Genomic DNA, 25,183 nt, shown 5'->3' with positions numbered 1-25,183 from the left:
CAACCTCCTGCAGGGCTGTCGACTCGCCTTGGTTCTAACAGGATCTGGCTTACCTTCTCTGTTCCTTTTAACATCTTCTCATTACCACCAGCTGCTCCCCTCTCGCATCTCTTTACCCACACTAACTACCTCTGTCTGGCTGGCCATCCTCCATATCCAACATATCACTCTCCTTTCCTCTCATGTAGCTCATAGGGTTGTGAGCTGGAAGGGTTGACTTTGTACTGTGGAGAGACTAGTTCTCTCTCACAGTCCTCAATTACAGTTGCAGGGGCCTTATGTGTGACTCATATCGGTGATAGAGAGTGGGCCTGAGGAACAGCATTCTGCTGGACAAGAAATCGATGGGATGTGCATGTAGGGGGAAGCATCTGACCAGATGCACGATTCAGAATCAATTCCCGGAAACTGGGCCAGGTTCGGCTCTCTGTCATGTGTGTGCACAGTGTGTGTGTGCGTTTGGATGTGTAATGGTTGTGTTTGGGTAGTGTCGGGATTTGAACTCTTACTGACGAGTTTTTGAACAGTTTGTTTTACCCATAAATTCAGTAAAGCTGACCCACCAGTGACCCCTGGAAAAACAACGTCCAGAAAGACCCTGTTTTTGTTAAGCCTCCTCTCTGTCAGTAACATAATTAACTCTGGTACGGCGTATTAATTAGCCATATGGACGATAACATTAGAGAGGATTAAAGGCCAACTCTTCCAAAACAGAATATGGCCTTTTGCTCTCCTCAGCACACTGGAACCTAACAACTCAAGAAATGAAATCAATTATACACACTAATGATGATTAAGTGCAAACAAGAACACTGGTCAAAAGTAATGCACTATATAGAAAACAGGGTACCATTTTAGATGCAACCAGTGTCACCTCTCTCACAGTAATCCTGCTGTCATCACAGACTTCCTCTCTCTTCTCTCAATGATCTGCTTTCAAACAAAACAACTCAAAACCCTTCTTGGGGATCTTCTAGTCTACTCAGACCCGCATCTGTTACTACCAATCCATCCGGCGTATCCGTCATCCTCTCTGCTCCTGCTTGGTTTCTCTGTGCTACTCCAAGTGTTGTTTATGAGCAAAGTGGACATATTCCTACAGGACTCGCCTCCCACACAAGCCCAGAGAATGATGCTAACAGAGACTGACAACTTGACCAGAGATTCACTTCAACAGGTCAATCTTGAAGTGGCATCATCTCACTGGCATGTACACATACACACCGAGCAATCAAAATAATGTTAGAGATCTAGCTTTAATTCACTATTTGAAGTGACACATTCCATTTTTAATATAGTGGTGTATGTCTGAAGGCCTTAGATGAAAATGCACTGGGGGGGAGCAAGATATCAAACATGGATTAAAAATTGATAGCCAGATATCAACTTGCGGCTGCTATGGCTGGTGCCCCTGGCATTTAGCCTTTTATACTTACAGGCTCATGAACTGCCTTGCAGGCCAGCCATGTGGCTATCCCAAATGGCACCCTATTCCCTATGTAGTGCACTATTCCCTATGTAGTGCACTGTTCCCTATGTAGTGCACTGTTCCCTATGTAGTGCACTGTTCCCTATGTAGTGCACTGTTCCCTATGTAGTGCACTGTTCCCTATGTAGTGCACTATTCCCTATGTAGTGCACTCCATAGGGAACAGGGTGCCATTTGGGACGCAGACTACCCCTATCTTTGTGTCTATGCTGCTCTCAGCTCTGGCGTCAGAGATGGCCTGATAGGCCGTGTCCCCTGATGAATCCACAGGGCTGTGTTTCCAGCCTGCCTAACCCTGCCTCCTGTCACTATAGGTACCCAGGGCTTTGGGACAGAGCCAGTCGGCCAGAAGGACATGGAATGTGGCTCTCAATGGGACCTGTACACAACAGAGAGGGGAGAGGCAGGGGGTCTTAAAACCTTCCTGAACAAACACCACTGTCTCATAAGACCACATTTTCGATTGCAGCGTTCATTCTTGTATATCAAAAGATGGATCTCTTAATGATTTTATTATGAAATGTAACACTGTAAAGGATCTGCCTTTTCTTAGTCATCCAAACCCTCTCCTTCCACTGGACTCAGTTTTGTTAAAGCTTACAGATTGGTGGGTACTTAAGCTGGTCAGAAAATGCTGTTTTCAAATCAAATCAAATGTTATTTGTCACATGCGCCGAATAAACAAGTGTAGACCTTACAGTGAAATGCTTACTTACAAGCCCTTAACCAACAATGCAGTTTTAAGAAAATATCCCCCCCAAAAAAGTAAGACATAAGAATAACAAATAATTAAAGAGCAGCAGGAAATAACAATAGCGGGACTATATAGAGGGTGTACCGGTGTCGAGGTAATTGAGGTAATATGTACATGTAGGTAGAGTTATTAAAGTGACTATGCATAGATAATAATAGAGAGTAGCATCAGCGTAAGGGGCATAGCCATTTGATTAGCTGTTCAGGAGTCTTATGGCTTGGGGGTAGAATCTATTAAGGAGCCTCTTGGACCTAGACTTGGTGCTCCGGTACCGCTTGCCGTGTGGTGGCGGAGAGAACAGTCTGTGACTAGGGTGGCTGGAGTCTTTGACATGATATGCTGTCTAACATGCCCCTCATCGGCTATTTCTGACGTCAGCCAACAGCCTTGTCCAGTGAAGCCACACTCAATATCCAATATGTCAACGGGCTACATGATCCGCTTCACTGAATCCCCCACTGTCTATCTACTCTAACCCAAACATCCACAACATCTAGGCCTATAGCATCCAGTCTCTTTATTGCCCCCCACCCCCCCCCAAAAAAACTTGTTTGATTGGGCTGGAAAATGTGTACTTGAGATACTGAAAACTAAAAGAAGTAAGTACTGTATGCTGGTTTCTCACTGGGCAAAAACGGGTTGAATCAATGTTGTTTGTCATTAAAAAAAAAAAAACATTGAATCAACATGGAAAACTGATTGGATTTAATAAAAAGTCATCAACACATTTCTGATTTTTTTAACCCAACTTTTAACATAAAACCAATGACATGGTGACATGTTTGGTTGAATTCACGTTAGTTGACAACTCAACCAAATGTAAATCAAAACTAGACGTTGAAATGACGTCTGTGCCCAGTGGGTAGTCAGGAAACAAACCCAAAAGTAAAAAATAAAATAAGCAACAGGTTTAAAACTCCTGAAAACTAGCTATACCTTACTTCAAAAGCCTATCAAGCGTATGCTAATACTGAGTTTGAGACTATACCCACACACCCCAAAGCAAGGACATGATTAACATGCAAGATGTGTGGAACATGCAGTTCTGTCCAGACTGAACACAACAACAGCTACGGCTGGGGTTCGAAGCTGATGGATGGTAATGTAACACACACATAGAGAATGTGTGCTGTGATGCTTGGCTAAAGCTCGTTCTGAGCATCATTACCAGGGCCTTAATGGGGTGAAGGTGAGATACGAGTCATCAAATGATCACCCAAATTGCATCAGTCCTGGTCCAGTGCTCTGCTGCGATTGGTCCATGGCTCATGAGTCTCGTTCAACTTTGCCATAAAAGTGCTTGATGACTCACAAGTAATAGTCCAACACTGAGCCACGATTGGCCACAGAGTCATGAGTTGTGGTCCAATGCTCTGCAGGGATTGGCCATTAAATTGTAGTCCAGGAGACTAAGTTACGTTCCACTGGTCCACAAGCTAGGCCTCGGTGTGAAACACTGCAGCCAACAGCTCATGACTTTAGGAAGGACGGACAGTGGTGAATGAAAAGAGCGATGAATGAGATGCCAAAAACATAAGTTAAGGAATCTATATACAGTATATGAATGAGATGCCAAAAACATAAGTTAAGGAAGCTATATACAGTATATGAAGTCCATTCCAGAAGGCACTACGTACATGGTCTGCAGCAGGCTCTGCGGCACCGTGCAGTTAGCCTTTGAAGGGAAGTTCCAAAACAATCCGGGCCCCATCTATTAGTACAAAATAAAATCATCCGTTGGAGATTGAAAGAGTGAGGGAAAAAAGTGAACAGCAAAGTTCAAGCCATATCGTCATGACTCATAGGTCGATTTTTTACAGTGGTAGGAACAAAGCAATTTTATCTGCCTCAGCCTAGCTGATAGAGGAACAAACCAACAGGGTATTTTTAAGCAATAAGGCCCGGGGGGGGGGGGGGGGGGTTATAACACGGCTAAGGAATGTTCTTAGGCATGCCTGGATATAGCCCTTAGCCGTATTATATTGGTCATATATCACAAACCCCCGAGGTGCCTTATTGCTATTATAAACGGGTTACTAACGTAATTAGAGCAGGAAAAATACATGTTTTGTCATACCCATGGTATATGGTCTGATATAACACGGCTTTCAACCAATCAGCATTCAGGGCTCGAACCACCCAGTTTATAATGCTCTTTGTAGTTCTATTAATATCCAAGAGCAGCAGAGAAACAGACCTGGTCCCATAGGATACAGTGGGCTTTGTTGAGCTTGCATATGCCGAAGGAGAAAAAGCTAACCTGATAACGTCCTTTTTACACTGTATAGGGTGATAATAAATCATAATAGACAGTGTGGATTAAATAACAGGGACATTGTGTCTACTGACCATTTGTCAAAGCTTTTGATCCTAGAACAAATTAATGTATTAGAATTCTGCACCAGGCTTATATAAGACAATGAATTGGGGCTGCACCCATATTATTTCATATTATCTTGTCGACAGAAACTGTACAAATGAACAGGACATATTTCTCACAAGGTGAAAGTGATACATATCAGCATTTACTTTCACCACAGCCCAGGAGCCTGTCATCGTTTTGCTGACAGGTGGTGAAGATCACTCCCACCATGTCAGGCCTGACATTCAGCCTCAGATCTCAAAGGGTGTGCCTACAGGTTCCAGTGTGCAACCACTATTCAATGAGGCAGGAGGCTGTGCACACAGCATGTAAACGAACATCCACATACACAAAGAGCTCAAAAGAAATGAAGGCCTAACAGATATCCAATTACAGTTCCTTCAGAAAGTATTCATACCCCTTGACTTATTCCACATTTAGTTGTGTTACAGCCTGAATTCAAAATGGATTAAATAGATTATTTTTCTCACCCATCTACACATAATACCCAATAATGACAAGGTGAAAACATGTTTAGACATGTTTTCAAATTAGTTCAGAAATAACACATTTACATAAGTATTCACACCCCTGAGTCAATACTTTGTAGAAGCACATTTGGCAGTGATTACAGCTGTGAGACTTTCTGGGTAAGTCTCTAAGAACTTTCCACATCTGGATTGTGCAACATTTGCCTATTATATATATTTTTTAAATCTTCAAGCTCTATTTTTCTAGACAACTATTTTAGATTTTTCCATAGATTTTCAAGTAGATTTAAGTCAAAACTGTAACTCTGCCACTCAGGAACATTCACTGTCTTCTTGGTAAGCAACTCCAGTGTAGATTTGGCCTTGTGTTTTAGGTTATTGTCCTGCTGAAAGGTGGATTTATCTCCCGGTGTATGCTGGAAAGCAGATTGAACCAGGTTTTCCTCTAGGATTTTGGCTGTGCTTAGCTCCATTCCATTTCTTTTTTATCCTGAAACACTAACCAGTACTTAATGATTACAAGCATACACATAACATGATGCAGCCACCACTATGCTTGACAATATGGAAAGTGGTACTCAGTAAATGTATTGGATTTGCGCCAAACATAACACTTTGTATTCAGGAAAAAAAGTAATTGCTTTGCCAAATTTTCTGCAGTATTACTTGTTGCAAACAGGATGCATGTTTTTGAATATTTTTATTCTGTACAGGCTTCCTTCTTATCACTCTGTCAATTAGGTTAGTATTGTGGAGTAACTGTGGATCCACCTCAGTTTTCTCCTGTCACAGCCATTCAACTCTAACTGTTTTAAAGTCACCATTGGCCTCATGGTGAAATCCATAAGTTGTTTCCTTCCTCTCCAGCAACTGAGTTAGGAAGGACGCCTGTATCTTTGTAGGGACTGGGTGTATTGATACACCATCCAAAGTGTAATTCACAATGATCAAAGGGATATTCAATGTCTGTTTTTTTACCCATCTACCAATAGGTGCCCTTTCTTTGCAAGGCATTGGAAAACCTCCCTGGTCTTTGTGGTTGAATCTGTGTTTGAAATTCTCTGCTCGACTGAGGGACCTTACAGATAATTGTATGTGTGGGGTACAGAGATGAGGCAGTCATTCCAAAGTCATATTAAATACTATTATTGCATAGGACTTAGTCCATACAACTTGTTATGTGACTTGTTAAGCACATTTTTACTCCTGAACTTATTTAGGTTTGCCATAACTAAGGGGTTGAATACTTATTGGCTCAAGACATTTCAGCTATTCATTTTTTATGAATTCGTAAAAAATTCTTCAAACATAATTCCATTTTGACACTATGAGGTATTGTATGTAGGCCGGTGACAGAAATATCTAAATGTAATCCATTTTAATTTCAGATTGTAACAGAACAAAATGTGGGAAAAGTCAACGGGCGTGTGAACACTTTCTGAAGGCTCTGTAAATGTCCACTGATGAACTCTTCGTTGAGACTGTAAAACTTGGAACACAGTCTATTTGGACCAGAATATAAGCTTTCCTGTCTCTATCCATCTCTAACTCTACCCCTTCCACACGCAATGGCCTCAGATATGAAGTGCAGTGTGTTAGTGATTAGTGTGGCTGCTGGTTGTTGGAGGGGAGGGTACGCAAACCTTTTTCTACAGCTGATACACAACTAAACACAACAATGCAAAGCAGTTCGCTATTCTCTTTAACTGGAAAGCAGAAGGCCTGCTCCTGGTACGGAAGTTAGACTGTATATTCTCTATATTACTTACTAATACGCAGGTTGCCCAGGGTTGTCTAAGGCAGTACTGATCTGTATGACGCACTCCTGTTTCTAGGGTTAATAAATTCAACCTGACGACCTCGTACTCACGCCAATGCAGAGGCTGGCACTGGGGCACAGTCAGAGCCTCACTTATACAGCTAGGAGACAGTAGAGGATCTGAGGGGGCTAATGTCCCTATACAGTATGTGCTATCAATTCCCTCTTCCATGATCGATGTACCTTAACTCTTTATAGTGCATAAGAAGGTTAAGTCAAGCTTTGCAAAAAATGAGTTCTGTCATTCTATCTCATGTAGGTATCATCATCAGATCCAAACTGAACATACAGACACATAAGGACTTACCTCTTGTGGTGGTTTGAGCTTCAACAGCTGCTATTGTTGCGTATTTTGTAGTGCGTCTGTTTTTCTCTCTCTTTCCCTTAGTCTGTTCCAGTCTGTGTGTATGAGCGTGCTACAGAAAGAGGCAGTGTATTCTATGGGGTCTCTGCTCTCCAGATCTCTCTCCCTCTCATCCACCCTCCCTCTTTCTCTCCCGCTCGCTCCCTCCCTCCCATCTCGTGCTCCCTTCCTTCTCGCCTTGGCAATAAACAGAGAGCACGTGTCATCCCCAATGATGCAGCATGAGAGCGCCTCCACACTAGAAGATCAGAGGCGAGGGAGGAGAGAGAGAGAAGGGGAGAGGGGATGAAATGAAAGAGGGAAGACAGAACGTGATGGGAGGTAAATTAAACGGAGGGTATGGATAGAATCATATGGTCATAAAAGTGAGATTTAGAGTTTGGTAAAGGAGAGAAACTGATCGTTTTGGGGTAATAACTATTGCTGTTGAAAACAGAAGAGTGAAGGTTCCACTGCACCAATGAGTTCACAATCATGAGCTTCAGAAGTCTATTTTCTGCAACACCCACACAATGGCACATTCCACCAAAACACAAAAAACAGTACTTATGGATTTATTATTTCATTTAGCACATTTTAACTGTAGACAGCCTCTCTCAGGCGCCCCCCCCACACACACACACAGGAATAAATCAATACAATGGGTTTGTTAAAGGGATCTGCTGGTTTACTTTTATTTTGAACATCTTTTTTTCATCATGCAGGCAATATTGGATCTGTGTTTGTTTGCTGGATCTGCAACAAGTGACCTACTTTAGAACAACACCGATTCACTGACGAGACACAGTAATATCAGACCAGATGGACGGATTGCCAAAATGGAGAGCCTCTTCTACGCTGAACAAAAATAAAAACGCAACATGTAAAGTGTTGGTCCCATGTTTCATGAGCTGAAATAAAAGACCCAGAAATGTTCCATATGAACAAAAAGCTTATTTTTCTCACATTTTGTGCACATTCTTTTTTTTACATCCCTGTTAGTGAGCATTTCTCCTTCTCCAAGATAATCCATCCACCTGACAGGTGTGGCATATCAAGAAGTTGATTAAACAGCATGATCATTACACAGGTGCACCTGTGCTGGAGACAATAAAAGGCCACTCTAAGTTTGGTGACACAACACAATGCCACACATGTATCAAGCGTGCAGTTGGCATGCTGACTGCAAAAATGTCCACCTGAGCAGTTGCCAGATAATTGAATGCTCATTTCTCTACCATGAGCCTCCTCCAATATAATTTTAGAGAATTTGGCAGTATGTCAAACCAGGCCTCACAACCACAGACCATGTGTATTTCTGGAAGCTGAAAATGTCCTAGTTCTTCCATGGCCTGCATACTCACCAGACATGTCACCCATTGAGCAGGTTTGGGATGCTCTGGATCGACGCATACGACAGCCTCTTCCAGTTCCCGCCAATATCCAGCAACTTCGCACAGGCATTGAAGAGGAGTGGGACAACATTCCACAGGCCACAATCAACAACCTGATCAACTCTATGCGAAGGAGATGTGTCGCACTGCATGAGGCAAATAGTGGTCACACCAGATACTGACTGGTTTTCTGATCCACGCCCTATCTTTTTTTAAGGTATCTGTGACCAACAGATGCATATCTGTATTCCCAGTCATGTGAACTCTATAAATTAGAGCCTGATGAATAACATTTCAATTGACTGATTTCCTTACATGATCTGTAACTCAAATAGTTACTTGTTGCATTTATATTTTTTGTTCAGTGAGGCAGGGTGAGTCACAGTTCTAAACGCTGTCATTTTTGGTCTGGACAAAATGCTCAGTGTTCATCAGACACAGATTAGTGTATGCAGTGTTCACAAACAGGGAGCTATTGGCCCTAATTTGTCTGTGCAGTGATACTGCTGATGGTCCAGCACAGTAAGCAGGTCAGAGACCTTATTAGGATGTAGATAGGATAGTATGCTGGAGTGGAGAACAGGACAGCCGTTAGCCAATAGGGCATGGCCAGCAGAGAGACTGAAGGGAAACCTGGCACACAGAGGGACTGTGTCTGAAATGGCACCCTATCCCCTATGTAGTGCTCAGTGCTCTGGTCAAAATAAGTGCACTACATAGGGAATAGGATCAGGGGTGCCATTTGAGAAGCATCTTGGAGTGAAGAATAGCCGTTGACCAACAGGGCATGGCCAGGCTGAGAGGCTGAAGGGACACCAGAGACCTGGCACAGTGAGGGACTCTACCCTCAGAGGAGAAATGTTAAAGAGCACTTGGTCCAGTATGTGGGATGGTGTTTGTGCCAGCTTGCTTAACTACTCAACCCACATACTGTACAGCAGGGATCATCAACTAGATTCAGCCGCGGGCCGATCTTTTCTTGAGCAGATGGTCAGGGGGAGGGAACATAATTACAAATCATTTGTAGACAGCAAATTGACCGCAAGAAGCCCAAACAGGTATAATATTTGACTTAAACAATCATTTCAAACCTTGCTTATATTTTTACATGATCACATTTGTACACGAGCACTGGCCTGTACCCTAAATGCTCTCTCCTGGCCCCTTACATTAAGTCTGAATTTGTCCTGCCAGGAGACCTAAACTGGGACATGCTTAAACCACCTGACCAAGTCCTAAAGTAATGGGACTCCCTAAATCTTTCTCTGATTATTACCAATCCCACAAGGTATGACTCCAAACACCGAGAAAAGGCTACTCTCCTTGATGTTATCCTCACAAATAATCCTGATAGGTATCAGTCTGGTGTATTCTGTAATGACCTTAGTGATCACTGTGTTTGTAATGCCTGCTCAGTGAAATGACCTGTCCTGATTTGTCATAGACGCTTGCTAAAAACCTTTAATGAGCAAGCCTTCCTTCATGACCTGGCCTCTTTAAATTGGTATAGAGTCAGCTTGATCCCCTCTGTGGAAGACACTTGGAACTTCTTTTTTATATTTTCAGTGGTATTGTTAACACGCACCCATAAAGAAAATGAAAAACAGGTTCAGCCCCTGACCCGACTGTGATTTGGCAGAGTTACTCCACCTCAAGAATTCCATTTGTCAAATCGCTTGGCACATGCATACTCAGGCTGACTGGCTCTCGTTCAGGCAAATGAGAAATAAGTGCACTCAGGTTATCCGGAAGGCCAAAGTTAGTTACTTTAAGGCGCAGTTCTCTCTCTTTGGGTCTAACCCCAAGAAGTTCTGGAAACCAGTTAAAGACCTGGAGAATAAACCCTCCTCCTCACAGCTGCCCATGTCCCTTAATGTTGATGATGTGGTTGTTACTGACAAGGAGCACATGGCTGAGCTCTTTAAATCACCACTTCATTAAGTCAGGATTCCTATTTGACTCAGCCATTCCTCCTTGCCCGTCAAACATTTCCCACCCCTTCTAATGCGACTATCCCTGATGCTTCTCCCTCTTTTCCCCCTGCCCCGCTACAAGGTTTCTCCCTGCAGGCGGTCACTGAGTCCGAGGTGCTAAAGGAGCTCCTTAAACTTCACCCCAAAAAACATTTGGGTCAGATGGTTTAGACCCTTTCCTCTTCAAGGTTACAGCTCCTAACATTGCCAAGCCTATCTCTGACTTTTTTAACCTGCCTCTCCTCTCTGGGGAGGTTCCCATTGCTTGGAAGGGAGCCACGGTGCGTCCTTTACTTAAAGGGGGAGATCAAGCTGATCCTAACTGTTATAGGCCAATTTCTATTTTGCCCTGTTTATCAAACGTGTTGGAAAAACTTGTCAATAGTCAACTGACTGGCTTTTTTGACATTTATAGTATTCTCTCGGGTAAGCAATCTGGTTTCTGCTCAGGTTATGGATGTGCTTAGCGACCTTAAAAGGTCCTAAATTAAGTCACCATTGCCCTTGATTCTAAGCAATGTTGTTCTGCAATTTTTTATTGAGTTAGCCAAAGCTTTTGATATGGTAGACCATTCCATTCTGGTGGGCCGGCTAAGGAGCATTGATGTCTCTGAGGGGTATTTGGCCTAGTTTGCTAACTACCTCTCTCAAAGAGTGCAGTGTATGAAGTCAGAACATCTGCTGACTCAGCCACTGCCTGTCACCAAGGGAGTACCCCAAGGCTCGATCCTAGGTCCCACTCTCCTCTCAATTTACATCAACAACATAGCTCAAGTAGTAGGAAGCTCTCTCATCAATTTATATGCAATTTATATATAGTCTTATACTCAGCTGGCCCCTCCTGGAATTTTGTGTTAAACGCTCTACAACAAAGCTTTCTTTGTGTCCAACAAGCTCTCTGCCCTTAACCTTGTTCTGAACACCTCCAAAACAAAGGTCATGTGGTTTGGTATGAAGAATGCCCCTCTCCCCACTGGTGTGATTTCTACCTCTGAGGGTTTAGAGCTTGAGGTAGTCACCTCATACAAGTACTTGGGAGTATGGCTAGACGGTACACTGTCCTTCTCTCAGCACATATCAAAGCTGCAGGCTAAGGTTAAATCTACATTTGGTTTCATTTAGCGTAATCGCTCCTCTTTCACCCCAGATGCCAAACTAACCCTGATTCAGATGACCATCCTACCCATTATAGATCGGCAGGTAAGGCTTCTCTCGAGCGGCTAGATGTTCTTTACCATTCGGCCATCAGATTTGCCACCAACCTCCTTATAGGACACATCACTGCACTCTATAAAACTCCATAAACTGGTCATCTCTGTATACACGTCGTACTGGTTGATGCTTATTTCGAAAACGCTCTTAGGCCTCACTCCCCCCTATTTGAGATATCTATTGCAGCCCTCATCCGCCACATACAACACCTGTTCTGCAAGTCATATTCTGTTAAAGGTCCCCAAAGCACACACATCCCTGGGTTGCTCCTCTTTTCAGTTCGCTGCAGCTAGCGACTGGAATGAGCTGCAAAAAACACTCAACCTGGACAGTTTTATCTCTTCATTCAAAGACTCAATCATGGACACACTTACTGACAGTTGTGGCTGCTTCGCGTGATGTATTGTTGTCTCTACCTTTTTTGCCTTTGTGCAGTTGTCTGTGCCCAATAATGTTTGTACCATGTTTTGTGCTGCTACCATGTTGTGCTGCTGCCATGTTGTGTTGCTGCCATGTTGTTGTCATGCTGTGTTTTCACGTGTTGCTGCCATACTATGTTGTTGTCTTAGGTCTCTCTTTATGTACAGTCGTGGTCAAACGTTTTGAGAATGACACAAACATTAATTTTCACAAAGTCTGCTGCCTCAGTTTGTATGATGGCAATTTGCATAAACTCCAGAATGTTATGAAGAGTGATCAGATGAATTGCAATTCATTGAAAAGTCCCTCTTTGACATGCAAATTAACTGGCTCCCCCAAAAACATTTCCACTGCATTTCAGCCCTGCCACAAAAGTACCAGCTAACATCATGTCAGTGATTCTCTTGTTAACACAGGTGTGAGTGTTGACAAGGACAAGGCTGGAGATCACTCTGTCATGCTGATTGAGTTCAAATAACAGACTGGAAGCTTCAAAAGGAGGGTGGTGCTTGGAATCATTGTTCTTCCTCTGTCAACCACGGTTACCAGCAAAGAAACACATGCCGTCATCATTGCTTTGCACAAAAAGGGCTTCACAGGCAAGGATATTGCTGCCAGTAAGATTGCACCTAAATCAACCATTCATCAAGAACTTCAAGGAGAGCGGTTCAATTGTTGTGAAGAAGGCTTCAGGGCACCCAAGAAAGTCCAGCAAGCGCCAGGACCGTCTCCTAAAGTTGATTCAGCTGCAGGATGGGGGCACCACCAGTACAGAGCTTGCTCAGGAATGGCAGCAGGCAGGTGTGAGTGCATCTGCACGCACAGTGAGGTGAAGACCTTTGGAGGATGGCCTGGTGTCAAGAAGGGCAGCAAAGAAGCCACTTCTCTCCAGGGAAAACATCAGGGACAGACTGATATTGTGCAAAAGGTACAGGGATTAGACTGCTGAGGACTGGGGTAAAGTCATTTTCTCTGATGAATCCCCTTTCCGATTGTTTGGGGCATCCTGAAAAAAGCTTGTCCAGAGAAGACAAGGTGAGCGCTACCATCAGTCCTGTGTCATGCCAACAGTAAAGCATCCTGAGACCATTCATGTGTGGGGTTGCTTCTCAGCCAAGGGAGTGGGCTCACTCACAATTTTGCCTAAGAATACAGCCATGAATAAAGAATGGTACCAACACATCCTCCGAGAGCAACTTCTCCCAACCATCCAGGAACAGTTTGGTAACAAACAATGCCTTTTCCAGCATGATGGAGAACCTTGGCATAAAGCAAAAGTGATAACTAAGTGGCTCGGGGAACAAAACATTGATATTTTGGGTCCATGGCCAGGAAACTCTCCAGACCTTAATCCCATTGAGAACTTGTTGTCAATCCTCAAGAGGTGGGCGGACAAAGAAAAACCCACAAATTCTGACAAACTCCAAGCATTGATTATGCAAGAATTGGCTGCCATCAGTCAGGATGTGGCCCAGAAGTTAATTGACAGCATGCCAGGGCGGATTGCAAAGGTCTTGAAAAAGAAGGGTCAACACTGCAAATATTGACTCTGCATCAACTTCAAGTAATTGTCAATAAAAGCCTTTGACACTTATGAAATGCTTGTAATTATACTTCAGTTTTATTTTAAATTTTTTATTTAACCTTTATTTAACCAGGAAGGGCTCATTGAGATTTAAAATCTCTTTTTCAAGAGCGTCCTGGTCAAGATAGGCAGCGCCAAGTCATTACAAAAATTACTGACAAACAACATGAAAAACTACAAGTAATCTAGTAAAAACCATAGAATTAACAAAGAATATAACAAAATCAAAAACAGCAAATTAAAAACATTGACATGTCAGGGAATCAGTCTCAAGATCATTCATCAGTGATTTAAAAATACCAATCGGGACAAGTATTCCATAGTAACATCTGACAAAAATATCTAAAGACACTGAAGCAGCAAACTTTGTGGAAATTAATATTTGTGTCATTCTCAAAACGTTTGGCCACGACTGTAGTGTTGTGGCGTCTCTCTAGTCGTGATGTGTGTGTTCTTTTATTTTTAATCCCAGCCTCTGTCCTGGCAGGAGGCCTTTTGGTAGTCATTGTAAATAAGAATTTGTTCTTAACTGACTTTTGTAGTTAAGGTTAAATAAAAAACAAAATAAAAAAAAATACTCACCGGACAGTTTATTATGTACACCACCCCGTTCTAGGAAATTGATCGCGCCTACAGACAGTAAGTCACGTGGCGTTGGCTAGCTATATAAAGCAGGCTGACAGGTATGAGGTCATTCAGTTACTGTTCGATTGAACGTTAGAATGGGCAAAACGAGTGACCTAAGCGACTTGGAGCGTGGTATGACCTTCGGTGTCAGATGCGCCGGATCCAGTATCTCCGAAACGGCTGCCCTCTTGGGCTTCTCACGCACGTCAGTGTCTAGGGTTTACCAAGAATGGCGCGACAAACAAAAAACATCTAGTCAGCGGCAGTCCTGTTGTCAAAAACAGCTCGTTGATGAGAGAGGTTGAAGGAAGATCAATCAAATGGATTTATAAAGTCCTTTTTACATCAGCCGATGTCACAAAGTGCTGTACAGAAACCCAGCCTAAAATCCCAAATAGCAAGCAATGCAGGTGTAGAAGCATGGTGGCTAGGAAAAACGCCCTAGAAAGGCTGGAACCTAGGAAGAAACCTAGAGAGGAACCAGGCTCTGAGGCGTGGCCAGTCCTCTTCTGGCTGTGCCAGGTGGAGATTTATAACAGAACATGGCCAAGATGTTCAAACGTTCCTAGATGACCAGCAGGGTCATCTATGGCAAGAATTGTGCAAGCTAACAGGCGGGCAACAGACACAAATATTGGATCAGTACAACAGTGTTGTGCAGAACGGCATCTCAGAACTCGTTGATCCTTGTCACGGATAGGCTATTGCAGCAGACAACCACACAGGGTTCCACTCCTATTAGCTAAAAACAAGAAGCTGCTGCTCCAGGTGGGCATGCGATCACCGACACTGGACAATTGAGGAGTTTGAAAAACATAGCCTGGAACATGACAGCAAGTTAAATTTACTTCAGTGGCCTGCACAGTCCACAGACTGTGTAGTGGTCACTAAACAGTCGATCTTCAAGGCATTCCTAGTTGATCAAACATTTCTGTAAAAAACACAACAATAAATGTACAAAAAAAAAAGTGTTGTGCTTTTGACGGTAGGTGCACTTGATTCAGCAGCCCTAGCCCCTGAAAGGCAAGTGTTCCCATTTTGAACCATTTCATGTGTCTGAAGTTAGAATTCCACCTAACCCAGAAGTCCCAGAGTGTATATCATGTGCACCTACAGGCCTACCGCTGGCCAATCAGATAGTTCGGAGCCCCGAGCACAAAACATTTCAAACCATGACTAGAGAGAGACTCAAAGAATAGAGCAAAGAGCTGCTGTTTTTAGGAGTAAGTTCATGTTTGTTGTTATTCAGCACTGTCAACACTTTGTTCAACACTTTTATAGCCAATAAAATGTGCATTCTCCCTACTTCCACTCACACTACAACCAGCACCGCAGCTGCAACGAATTATTGTTTCATAGCAAAGTGTTTCGATAAGCTTGCATTGTTATTACTAGCAGCTTGTCCATTTTTTTATATTGATATTTCACTTCATCTGGACATTGGATTAAATACATGAATTGGCGTATGAGGCAGAAATAATGCAGTGCGACTTGAGTTTCGCCATTAGCTGGAAGACTGCGTGCCCTTTTCTCAGCAGATGGATGGTGACTCGAGTGAGAGGCAGCCTCACCGCTGCTCTCTCTCCTCAGATAGACCATCAGGATTATGCTCATTCAGCTGTGCCTCACTAGTAATACAACAAATGATATATTACCAGTGTGATCATATACCTACATTTTTTAAATATCATTTCAAAATGGTCTGAAAACAACAATGGCAGGGCAATTCAAGCATAGCAAATATGCAATGATAATGTATTGGACATATAGTTTACCACAAACCACATTGCTACAGAACTGTTATAAATAAAATATACACAGTGCATTCAGAAAGTATTCAGACCCCTTGACTTGTCCCACATTTTGTTAAAGCCTAATTCTAAAATGGATTAAATAGTTTTTTCCCCTCATGAATCTACACACAATAGCCCATAATGACAAAGCAAAAACAGGTTTTTAGAAATATTTGCAAATGTATAAAAAAAAAGTATTCAGACCCTTTACTCAGTACTTTGTTGAAGAACCTTTGGCAGTGATTACATCCTCGAGTCTTCTTTGGTATGATGCTACAAGCTTGGCACACCTGTATTTGGGGAGGTTCTTCCATTCTTCTCTGCAGATCCTCTCTAGCTCTGTCAGGTTGGATGGGGCGTGTCGCTGCACAGCTATTTTCAGGTCTCTCCAGAGATGTAAGATCGGGTTCAAGTGCGGGTTCTGGCTGGGCCAATCAAGGACAATCAGAACAGTCGTCCTGGAGCAGGTTTTCATTAATGATCTTTCTGTACTTTGCGCCATTCGTCTTTCCCTCGATCCTGACTAGTCTCCCAATCGCTGCCGCTGAGAAACATGCCCACAGCATAATACTGCCACCACAATGCTTCAACATAGGGGTGGTGCCAGGTTACCTCCAGACGTGACGCTTGGCATTCAGGCCAAAGAATTCAATCTTGGTTTCATGAGACCAGAGAATATGGTTTCTCATGGTCAGAGTCCTTTAGGTGCCTTTTGACAAACTCCAAGCGGGGTGTCAGGTGACTTTTACTGAAGAGTGTCTTCTGTCTGGAGTGCTGCAGAGATGGTTGTCCTTCTGGAATGTTCTCCTATCTTCACAGAGGAACTCTGGAGCTCTGTCAGAGTGACCATCAGGTTCTTGGTCACCTCCTTGACCAAGGTCCTTCTCCCCCGATTGCTCAGTTTGGCCGGGCGGCCAGCTCTAGGATGAGTCTTGGTGGTTCAAAACTTCTTACATTTAAGAATGATGGAGGCCACTGTGTTCTTGGGGACCTTCAATGTGGCAGAAATGTTTTGGTACCCTTCCCCAGATCTGTACCTCGACACAATCCTGTCTCGGAGCTCTACGGACAATCCCTTCATAGCTTGGTTTTTGCCCTGACATGCACTGTCAACTGTGGGACCTTATATAGACGGGTATGTGCCTTTCCAAATCATGTCCAATCAATTAAATTGACCAAAGGTGGACTCCAATCAAGTTGTAGAAACATCTCTTGGATGATCAATGGAAACAGGATGCATCTGAGCTCAATTCCGAGTCTCATAGCAAATTTAACCTTTGTTATTATTTGATTTTTTTCACCTTTATTTAACCAGGTAGGCCAGTTGAGAACAAGTTCTCATTTAAAACTGCGACCTGGCCAATATAAAGCAAAGCAGTGCGACAAAAAAACAACAGCACAGACACTATTTAACTAGGCAAGTCAGTTAAGAACAAATTCCTATTTACAATGACGGCCTAGGAACAGAGGGCTAACTGCCTTGTAAAAATCTGTCATTCTACCCGTGAACCTTGTCAGCTCGGGGATTCGACCTAGCAACCTTTCCGTTACTGGCCCAACACTCTAAGCACTAGGCTACCTGCCGCCCCTCCTTGACCAAATGGTCTGAATACTTATGTAAATAAGGTATTTCTGTTTTTTATTTTGTATTCATTTGCAAAAGATTCGGAAAACCTCTTTTGACTTTGTCAGTATGGGGTATAGTGTGTAGATTGATGAGGGAAAAAATTATTTAATCCATTTTAGAATAAGGCTGTAACATAACAAAATGTGGAAAAAGGGGTCTGAATACCTTCCGAATGTACTGTATACAAAAGTATGTGGACACCCCTTCAAAATTAGTGGACTCAGCTATTTTAGTCACATCTGTTGCTGAAAGGTGTATAAAAATCGAGCACCCAGCCATGCAATCTCCATAGACAAAAATTATTAATAGAATGGCCTTACTGAAGAGCTTTCAACATGGAACCATCATAGGATACCTTTCCAACAAGTCGGTTCCTCAAATTTCTGCCCTGCTAGAGCTGCCCCGGGTCAACTGTAAGTGCTGTTATTGTGAAGTGGAAACGTCTTGGAACAACTACGGCTCAGCCAAAGTGGTAGGCCACACAAGCTCAAGCTACCACCAAGTGCTGCAGGGCGTAAAATCGTCTGTTGCAGCACTCACTACCAACTGCCTTTAGAAGCAACGTCAGCACAATAACTGTTTGCCGGGAGCTTCACAAAATGGGTTTCAATGGCCGAGCAGCCGCACACAAGACTAAGATCACCATGCGCAATGCCAAGCGTCAGCTGGAGTGGTGTAAAGCTCGCCGCCATTGGAGCAGTAGAAACACGTTCTCTGGAGTTATAAATCACGCCTCATCATCTGGCAATCCGACGGACGAAAATGGGTTTGGTGGACCCCATTCAACACCTTTGGAATGAATTGGAACACTGACTGCGAGCCAGGCCTAATTTCCCAACATCAGTACCCAACCTCACTAATGCTCGTGGCTGAATGGAAGCACGTCCCCTCAGCAATGTTCCAACATCTAGTGGAAAGCCTTCCCAGAAGAGTGGAGGCTGTTATAACAGCAAAGGGGGGGACCAACTCCATATTAATGCCCATGATTTTGGAATGAGATGTTCGACGAGCAGGTGTCCACATACCTTTGGTCATATAGTGTAGGTTAATGTTTCAAAGGGTTACGCTTTTTAAGTAATATATACTGTTGAAGTCGGAAGTTTACATACACTTAGGTTGGAGCCATCAAAACGTGTTTTTCAAACACTCCACAAATTTGTCATCAACAAACGATAGTTTTGGCAAGTCGGTTAGGACATCTACTTTGTGCGTGGCACAAGTAATTTTTCCAACAATTGTTTACAGACAGATTATTTCACTTATAATTCACTGTATCACAATTCCAGTGGGTCAGAAGTGTACATACACTAAGTTGACTGTGCCTTTAAACAGCTTGGAAAATTCCAGAAAATTATGTCATGGCTTTAGAAGCTTCTGATAGGCTAATTGACATACTTTGAGTCAATTGGGGGTGTACCTGTGGATGTATTTCAAGGCCTACCTTCATACTCAGTGCCTCTTTGCTTGACATAATGGGAAAATCAAAAGAAATCAGCCAAGACCTCAGAAACAAATTGTAGACCTCCACGTCTGGTTCATCCTAGGGAGCAATTTCCAAACGGCTGAAGGTACCACGTTCATCTGTACAAATAATAGTACGCAAGTATAAATACTATGGAACCACGCAGCCATCATACCGCTCAGGAAGGAGACGCGTTCTGTCTCCTAGAGATAAACGTACTTTGGTGCAAAAAGTACAAATCAATCCCAGAACAACAACAAAGGACCTTGTGAAGATGCTGGAGGAAACAGATACAAAAGTATCTATGTCCACAGTTAAACGAGTCCTATATCGACATAACCTCTCTCGGGTATACCCAGTCAACAGCCAGTGGAATCGAGTGGCGCGAAATACAAAAACCTTAGAAATGCTATAACTTCAATTTCTCAAACATATGACTATTTTACACCATTTTAAAGACAAGACTCTCGTTAATCTAACCACATTGTCTGATTTCAAAAAGGCTTTACAGCGAAAGCAAAACATTAGATTATGTTAGGAGAGTACCCAGCCAGAAATAATCACAGACATTTTTCAAGCTAGCATATATGTCACATAAACCCAAACCACAGCTAAATGCAGCACTAACCTTTGATGATCTTCATCAGATGACACTCCTAGGACATTATGTTATACAATACATGCATGTTTTGTTCAATCAAGTTCATATTTATATAAAAAACCAGCTTTTTACATTAGCAAGTGACGTTCAGGACTAGCAAACACACCGAAAACTTCCGGTGAATTTACTAAATTACTCTTGATAATCGTTTACAAAATACATAACAATTATTTAAAGAATTATAGATACAGAACTCCTTTATGCAATCGCGGTGTCAGATTTTAAAATATATTTTCGGCAAAAGCACATAGTGCAATATTCTGAGTAGATAGCTCACCATCATGGGCTAGCTAATTTGACACCCACCAAGTTTGGCGTTCACTAAACTCAGAATTACTATAAGAAAAATTGGATTACCTTTGCTGTTCTTCGTCAGAATGCACTCCCAGGACTTCTACTTCAACCACAAATGTTGTTTTGGTTCAAAATAATCTATAGTTATGTTCAAAGATCCTCTGTTTTGTCCGTGCGTTCAGGTCCCTATCCGAACGGTGACGCGCGGACGCATGTCGTGACAAAAGATTTCAAAGTATTCCATTACCGTACTTCGAAGCATGTCAAACGCTGTTTAAAATATTCCAACCGGGCGACGTTGTTTTCGTTCAAAGGCTGAAAGAAAAACATGGCCACTTCTCGGGGTCGCGCATCTCCTGTCTCTGAGCCACCAGCCTGACCACTCACAAACAGCGCTCCTGTACCTAGCCCAGAGACAGCAGAGATCTCATTCCACTTTCTGGCGCCTTCAGAGAGCCTATGGGAGCCTTAGAAATTGTCACGTTACAGCAGAGATCCTGTATTTTCGACAGAGATGCCACAGAAGCACAAGAAATGGTCAGAGAGGGCACTTCCTGTATGGAATCTTCTCAGGTTTTGGCCTGCCATATGAGTTCTGTTATACTCACAGACACCATTCAAACAGTTTTAGAAACTTTAGAGTGTTTTCTATCAAAATCTACCAATTATATGCATATTCTCATTTCTGGAAAAGAGTAGTAACCAGTTTAAATCGGGTACGTTTTTTATCCGGCCGTGAAAATACTGCCCCCTACCCTAGAGAGGATAACCTGAAAGGCCGCTCAGCAAGGAAGAAGCCACTGCTCCAAAACCGCCATAAAAAAGCCAGACTACAGTTGGCAACTGCACATGGGGACCAAGATCATACTTTTTGGAGAAATGTCCTCTGGTCTGATGAAGAAAAAAAAATAGAACTGTTTGGCCATAATGACCATCATTACAGTGAGGGAAAAAAGTATTTGATCCCCTGCTGTATGTTTGGAGGAAAAAGGGGGAGGCTTGCAAGCCGAAGAACACCATACCAACCGTGAAGCACAGGTGGCAGCATCATGTTGTATGGGTGCTTTGCTGCAAGAGGGACTGGTGCACTTCACAAAATAGATGGTATCATGAGGCAGGAAAATAATGTGGATATATTGAAGCAACATCTCAAGACATCAATCAGGAAGTTAAAGCTTGGTCGCAAATGGGTCTTCCAAATGGACAATGACCCCAAGCATACTTCCAAATTTGTGGCAAAATGGCTTAAGGACAACAAAGGTACTGGAGTGGCCATCACAAAGCCCTGACCTCAATCCTATAGAAAATTTGTGGGCAGAACTGAAAAAGCGTGTGCGAGCAAGGAGGCCTACAAACCTGACTCAGTTACACCAGCTCTGTCAGGAGGAATGGGCCAAAATTCACCCAACCTATTGTGGGAAGCTTGTGGAAGGCTACCCGAAACGTTTGACCCAAGTTCAACAATTTAAAGGCAATGCTACCAAATACTAATTGAGTGTATGTAAACTTCTGACCCACTGGGAATGTGATGAAAGAAATATAAGCTGAAACAAATCATTCTTTCTACTATTATTCTGACATTTAACATTCTTAAAATAAAGTGGTGATCCTAACTGACCTAAAACAGGGTATTGTTACTAGGATTAAATGTCAGGAATTGTGAAAAATTGAGTTTAAATGTATTTGGCTAAGGTGTATGTAAACTTCTGACCTCACATGTATGTATGTATGCATGCATGTATGCATGCATGTATGTATGTATAGATGAGGACGGGCTCATATATATATGAGCAGTAAATCTCGGGCTTGCATTTTGACTCAAAAAGTGATCTTGACTCAGAAAAGGTTGGTGAACATTGCATTAGAGCATCTTTGGGATGAGATGGAACAGGTTGTTCGCATCATGAACGTACCGCCGTCAAATCTGTAGCATGATGCCATCGAGTCAGCATGAACCAACATCCATGTGGAATGTTTCTGACACTTTGTAGAATACCCCAAAGAATTCAGGCTGTTTTGGAGGCAAAGGGGGGTACAATACAGTACTAGATGTGTACCTAATAAACTGGCTGGTGATTGTATATCTCTATTATGCGTGGGAATACTTTGATTAATTTCCTAAATTAAAATAACTTGGAGCTGATTTGCTGGTGTTTTTACAGTCTTTTGTGTCCAACAATAATAATAAATAATATAATATTTTTTTCTCAGAATACTTGGGGGGACAAATAAAATCAACCACAGGTCAAATTTGTCCATTGGACCACCAGTTGGGGAACCCTGGAGTACAGTATTCCTCCTGCAGTACAACTCTGACTCGTCTGTATGTTATGCTGAGAATGGCCAGCTCTCAGGCAGCGAGAGTGGCTCTGCTCTGATGTATTTATGGAGACCACTTCTCTTGAGAAGCTCCCTTGTCCATCGACAGAACACCTAGCGCGACATACAATCCACCGACAGAGAGGTAGAGAAGACGGAGGGAACCAGGGAGAATGCAGAGAATCAATCAAGACAGAGGGAGATGGATGAGCGGTAACACTTTACATGTAGATTATGGTATACTTTATAGAGCGTTCATAGGTAGTTTAGCCATGCTGTGCATCATCACATGGGTAACCAATGGTTCTGTGTTGCAGTTTTTCCATTATCACTACTTATCAGTCTACACTCAGCCTATACAAAACCAATGTTTGCCGCATTAGATAATATTGGGAAGAATACATTCCTCTCTTTCTATCCTCCCACCCCCAGCCCATGGCATTGTTGGGCTGTTGTGTCCGTGCCAGAGTGCGCAGTGGGGGGGAGATTATACCCATTTGAAGAGCGGTGTGGGGGCGTTCACTCAGATACGCCTAATCCTGACACACCTCATCACTGCTATGTGGATGCAATGTGCGCCTCAGCACCTCTCACTCGCTATGCCTCTGTTCCCTTACAGAAACCCCTGGAACGTGCACAGCTCTCACACAGACATGGAGTCTGAGGAGACAGAGAGGAGGAGAAGTTTCACCTCACTGAGGTCGAGGTCCTGATTAATCAAGACGCTTTATGTCGCTGGGTGGTGTAGTTCCAGACATAAATAAATTATGCCACCATTATTCAAATAAGGACAAGGACTTTAAAGAGAAGTGCTGTAGTAGATCAAAGTAGTCTAAATAATGTGGGCTGGATGTACCCAAAACACAAGCCCTATTATGGAACTGTGCAGTAGTACACTTCAAAGAAAAGATCATTAAATAGTTAATTTCACGGAAACAGTATATTGGCAGCCACATTCATAATAAAAGCCCAACTCTGCCTGCATAATACCCAGAAAATGAGGCGCAAGCGTACACAAATAGGTTTGTTTTAAATCCGTCAGAGACCCTTAAACTAAACAGAAAGCAGAGGCTGCTGTGTTGGGTTGTGTGTCTCAGTTCCTGGACTCTGTCCCTAACTCTACCCTTTGATGTTTATAATCTTTTGGCTGAGCATAGTCTCTCTAGTTGGCTCCAGGGAGAGCTCCGACAGTTGTCACAGCACCAGACAAGATCAGACCAGAACATTCTAGAAGCCTGCAAATCAGCCATTCTACATAGCACACACACTAGAATCACATGGTGCTCGGGCATTACGTCACAATCTTCAGATATCTAGACAACCCTGGCTTAGTCCGCTGGGGCATTGAGTGGAAGCTACTCTAGCCAAGCCATATTCTCTCTCTCGCCTCAAGACCATGGAGAAATGGACCCTGTGCTAAAGAGCTAAGAATGTAACCTCAGTTCTGCAGTACTAATGACCAGAGCCAGGAGTTTCCCATGTCAGGTCATGTGGTCAGGAAACACTGACAACAGACTTCTACCATTACCAGAACTGCAGAGTCCCTCCAAATGGTCTGGACCGGTAAGATTCCTGATGGTCCAACATAAAAAGTTACAGTACACTGTGACGTAGGCCTATGACGAGGGAAAGGTTGATAATATTCTTCAAACCCATCCCACAGAGGTCAGTCCCCAGGATCAATAGCTACACCCCACAGGGGAACGTCAATAGCTTCTATCGCATCACCAACTCCCTAACAGGACAGGCATCAGCTGACCCGCATTTAACACACGAGAGAACATATAGGACTGTCACTGTACTGTAGAAACATAGTGATTTACTACCATACATAATGTATGTACATTTCCTCTCAACAGGGATAGACGGTTTAATCGTTTTGTAAACAGTACTTATTCTCCTTAGAAAGCTTCATACAGGTCTTTAATTTGTGTGTGAAGTGCGGAGGTTTGCCCACTGAGACTTGCTCTTGTGCATTATGACGCAGATAGAGCTTTTGATCATCTCTCACACACAAATGAATGTGACGTGTGTGAATGTCACCTCTGGGGAACAGGCAGTGCTGCGACAAAGACAAGTCTAATGAGTGACAGCAGCAGCACAAGGTCAACACACTCACATTTATGTGTCACACATTAACACTAAAACACTTTTGCAAAAATAAACCATTCAAAACTTGACGTTGTAACCCTGCACCTTCAGCTGGCCATAACACATCTCCTGAGAGCTCCCCGTCACTGCAGTCATTATTATGCAGACAATGCACCACATGAATATGAACTGTAAACAGAGGATTACATTACAAGGGCCATTATGCAAACCACATTTCAGGTTAAACAAACTGAGATGAAAAGCTTTACCCAATTCACATTTGAGTGAAGAATCATTCCGTGATTAAAATGTTCCCAGGCTGAAACTTTGATGCTGACAGAGTATAAATTAGATGTACTTTTAATTGGGTAATGCCTTACGGCAGTTTCATCGTAAAGATCAAGTCCCCTAACAACCAATACGTAGCTAATGCAGCAGCATCAACAACTCTGTGCTGTTATGACTAC

General features: G+C 42.9%; 1 protein-coding gene across 5 annotated transcripts in view; it reads right to left on the bottom strand.

Annotated features, from left to right (window-relative positions):
• Window positions 1–7,447, bottom strand: part of ndrg4 (NDRG family member 4) — a 41,620-nt gene extending 34,173 nt beyond the window's left edge. For 2 of the 5 annotated variants that reach the window (XM_014124363.3, XM_014124366.3), the window contains exons 1-2: window positions 7,223–7,390; window positions 3,881–3,954 (exon numbers count right to left, since the gene is read on the bottom strand). In XM_014124363.3, coding sequence (XP_013979838.2) covers window positions 3,881–3,954 — 74 coding nt within the window. In that variant the 5' untranslated portion in view covers window positions 7,223–7,390. Of the gene's footprint in view, window positions 1–3,880; window positions 3,955–7,222 lie in introns of all 5 variants that reach the window. The other 3 variants (XM_014124365.3, XM_014124367.3, XM_014124364.3) reach the window with 2 other exon arrangements.
• Window positions 7,448–25,183: the final 17,736 nt, after the last annotated feature.

This window comes from Salmo salar, chromosome 10, assembly GCF_965601325.2.
Source record: "Salmo salar chromosome 10, fSalSal1, whole genome shotgun sequence".
NCBI classification, from domain to species: Eukaryota; Metazoa; Chordata; class Actinopteri; order Salmoniformes; family Salmonidae; genus Salmo; species Salmo salar.
This window is presented reverse-complemented; position numbering and strand designations above follow the sequence as displayed.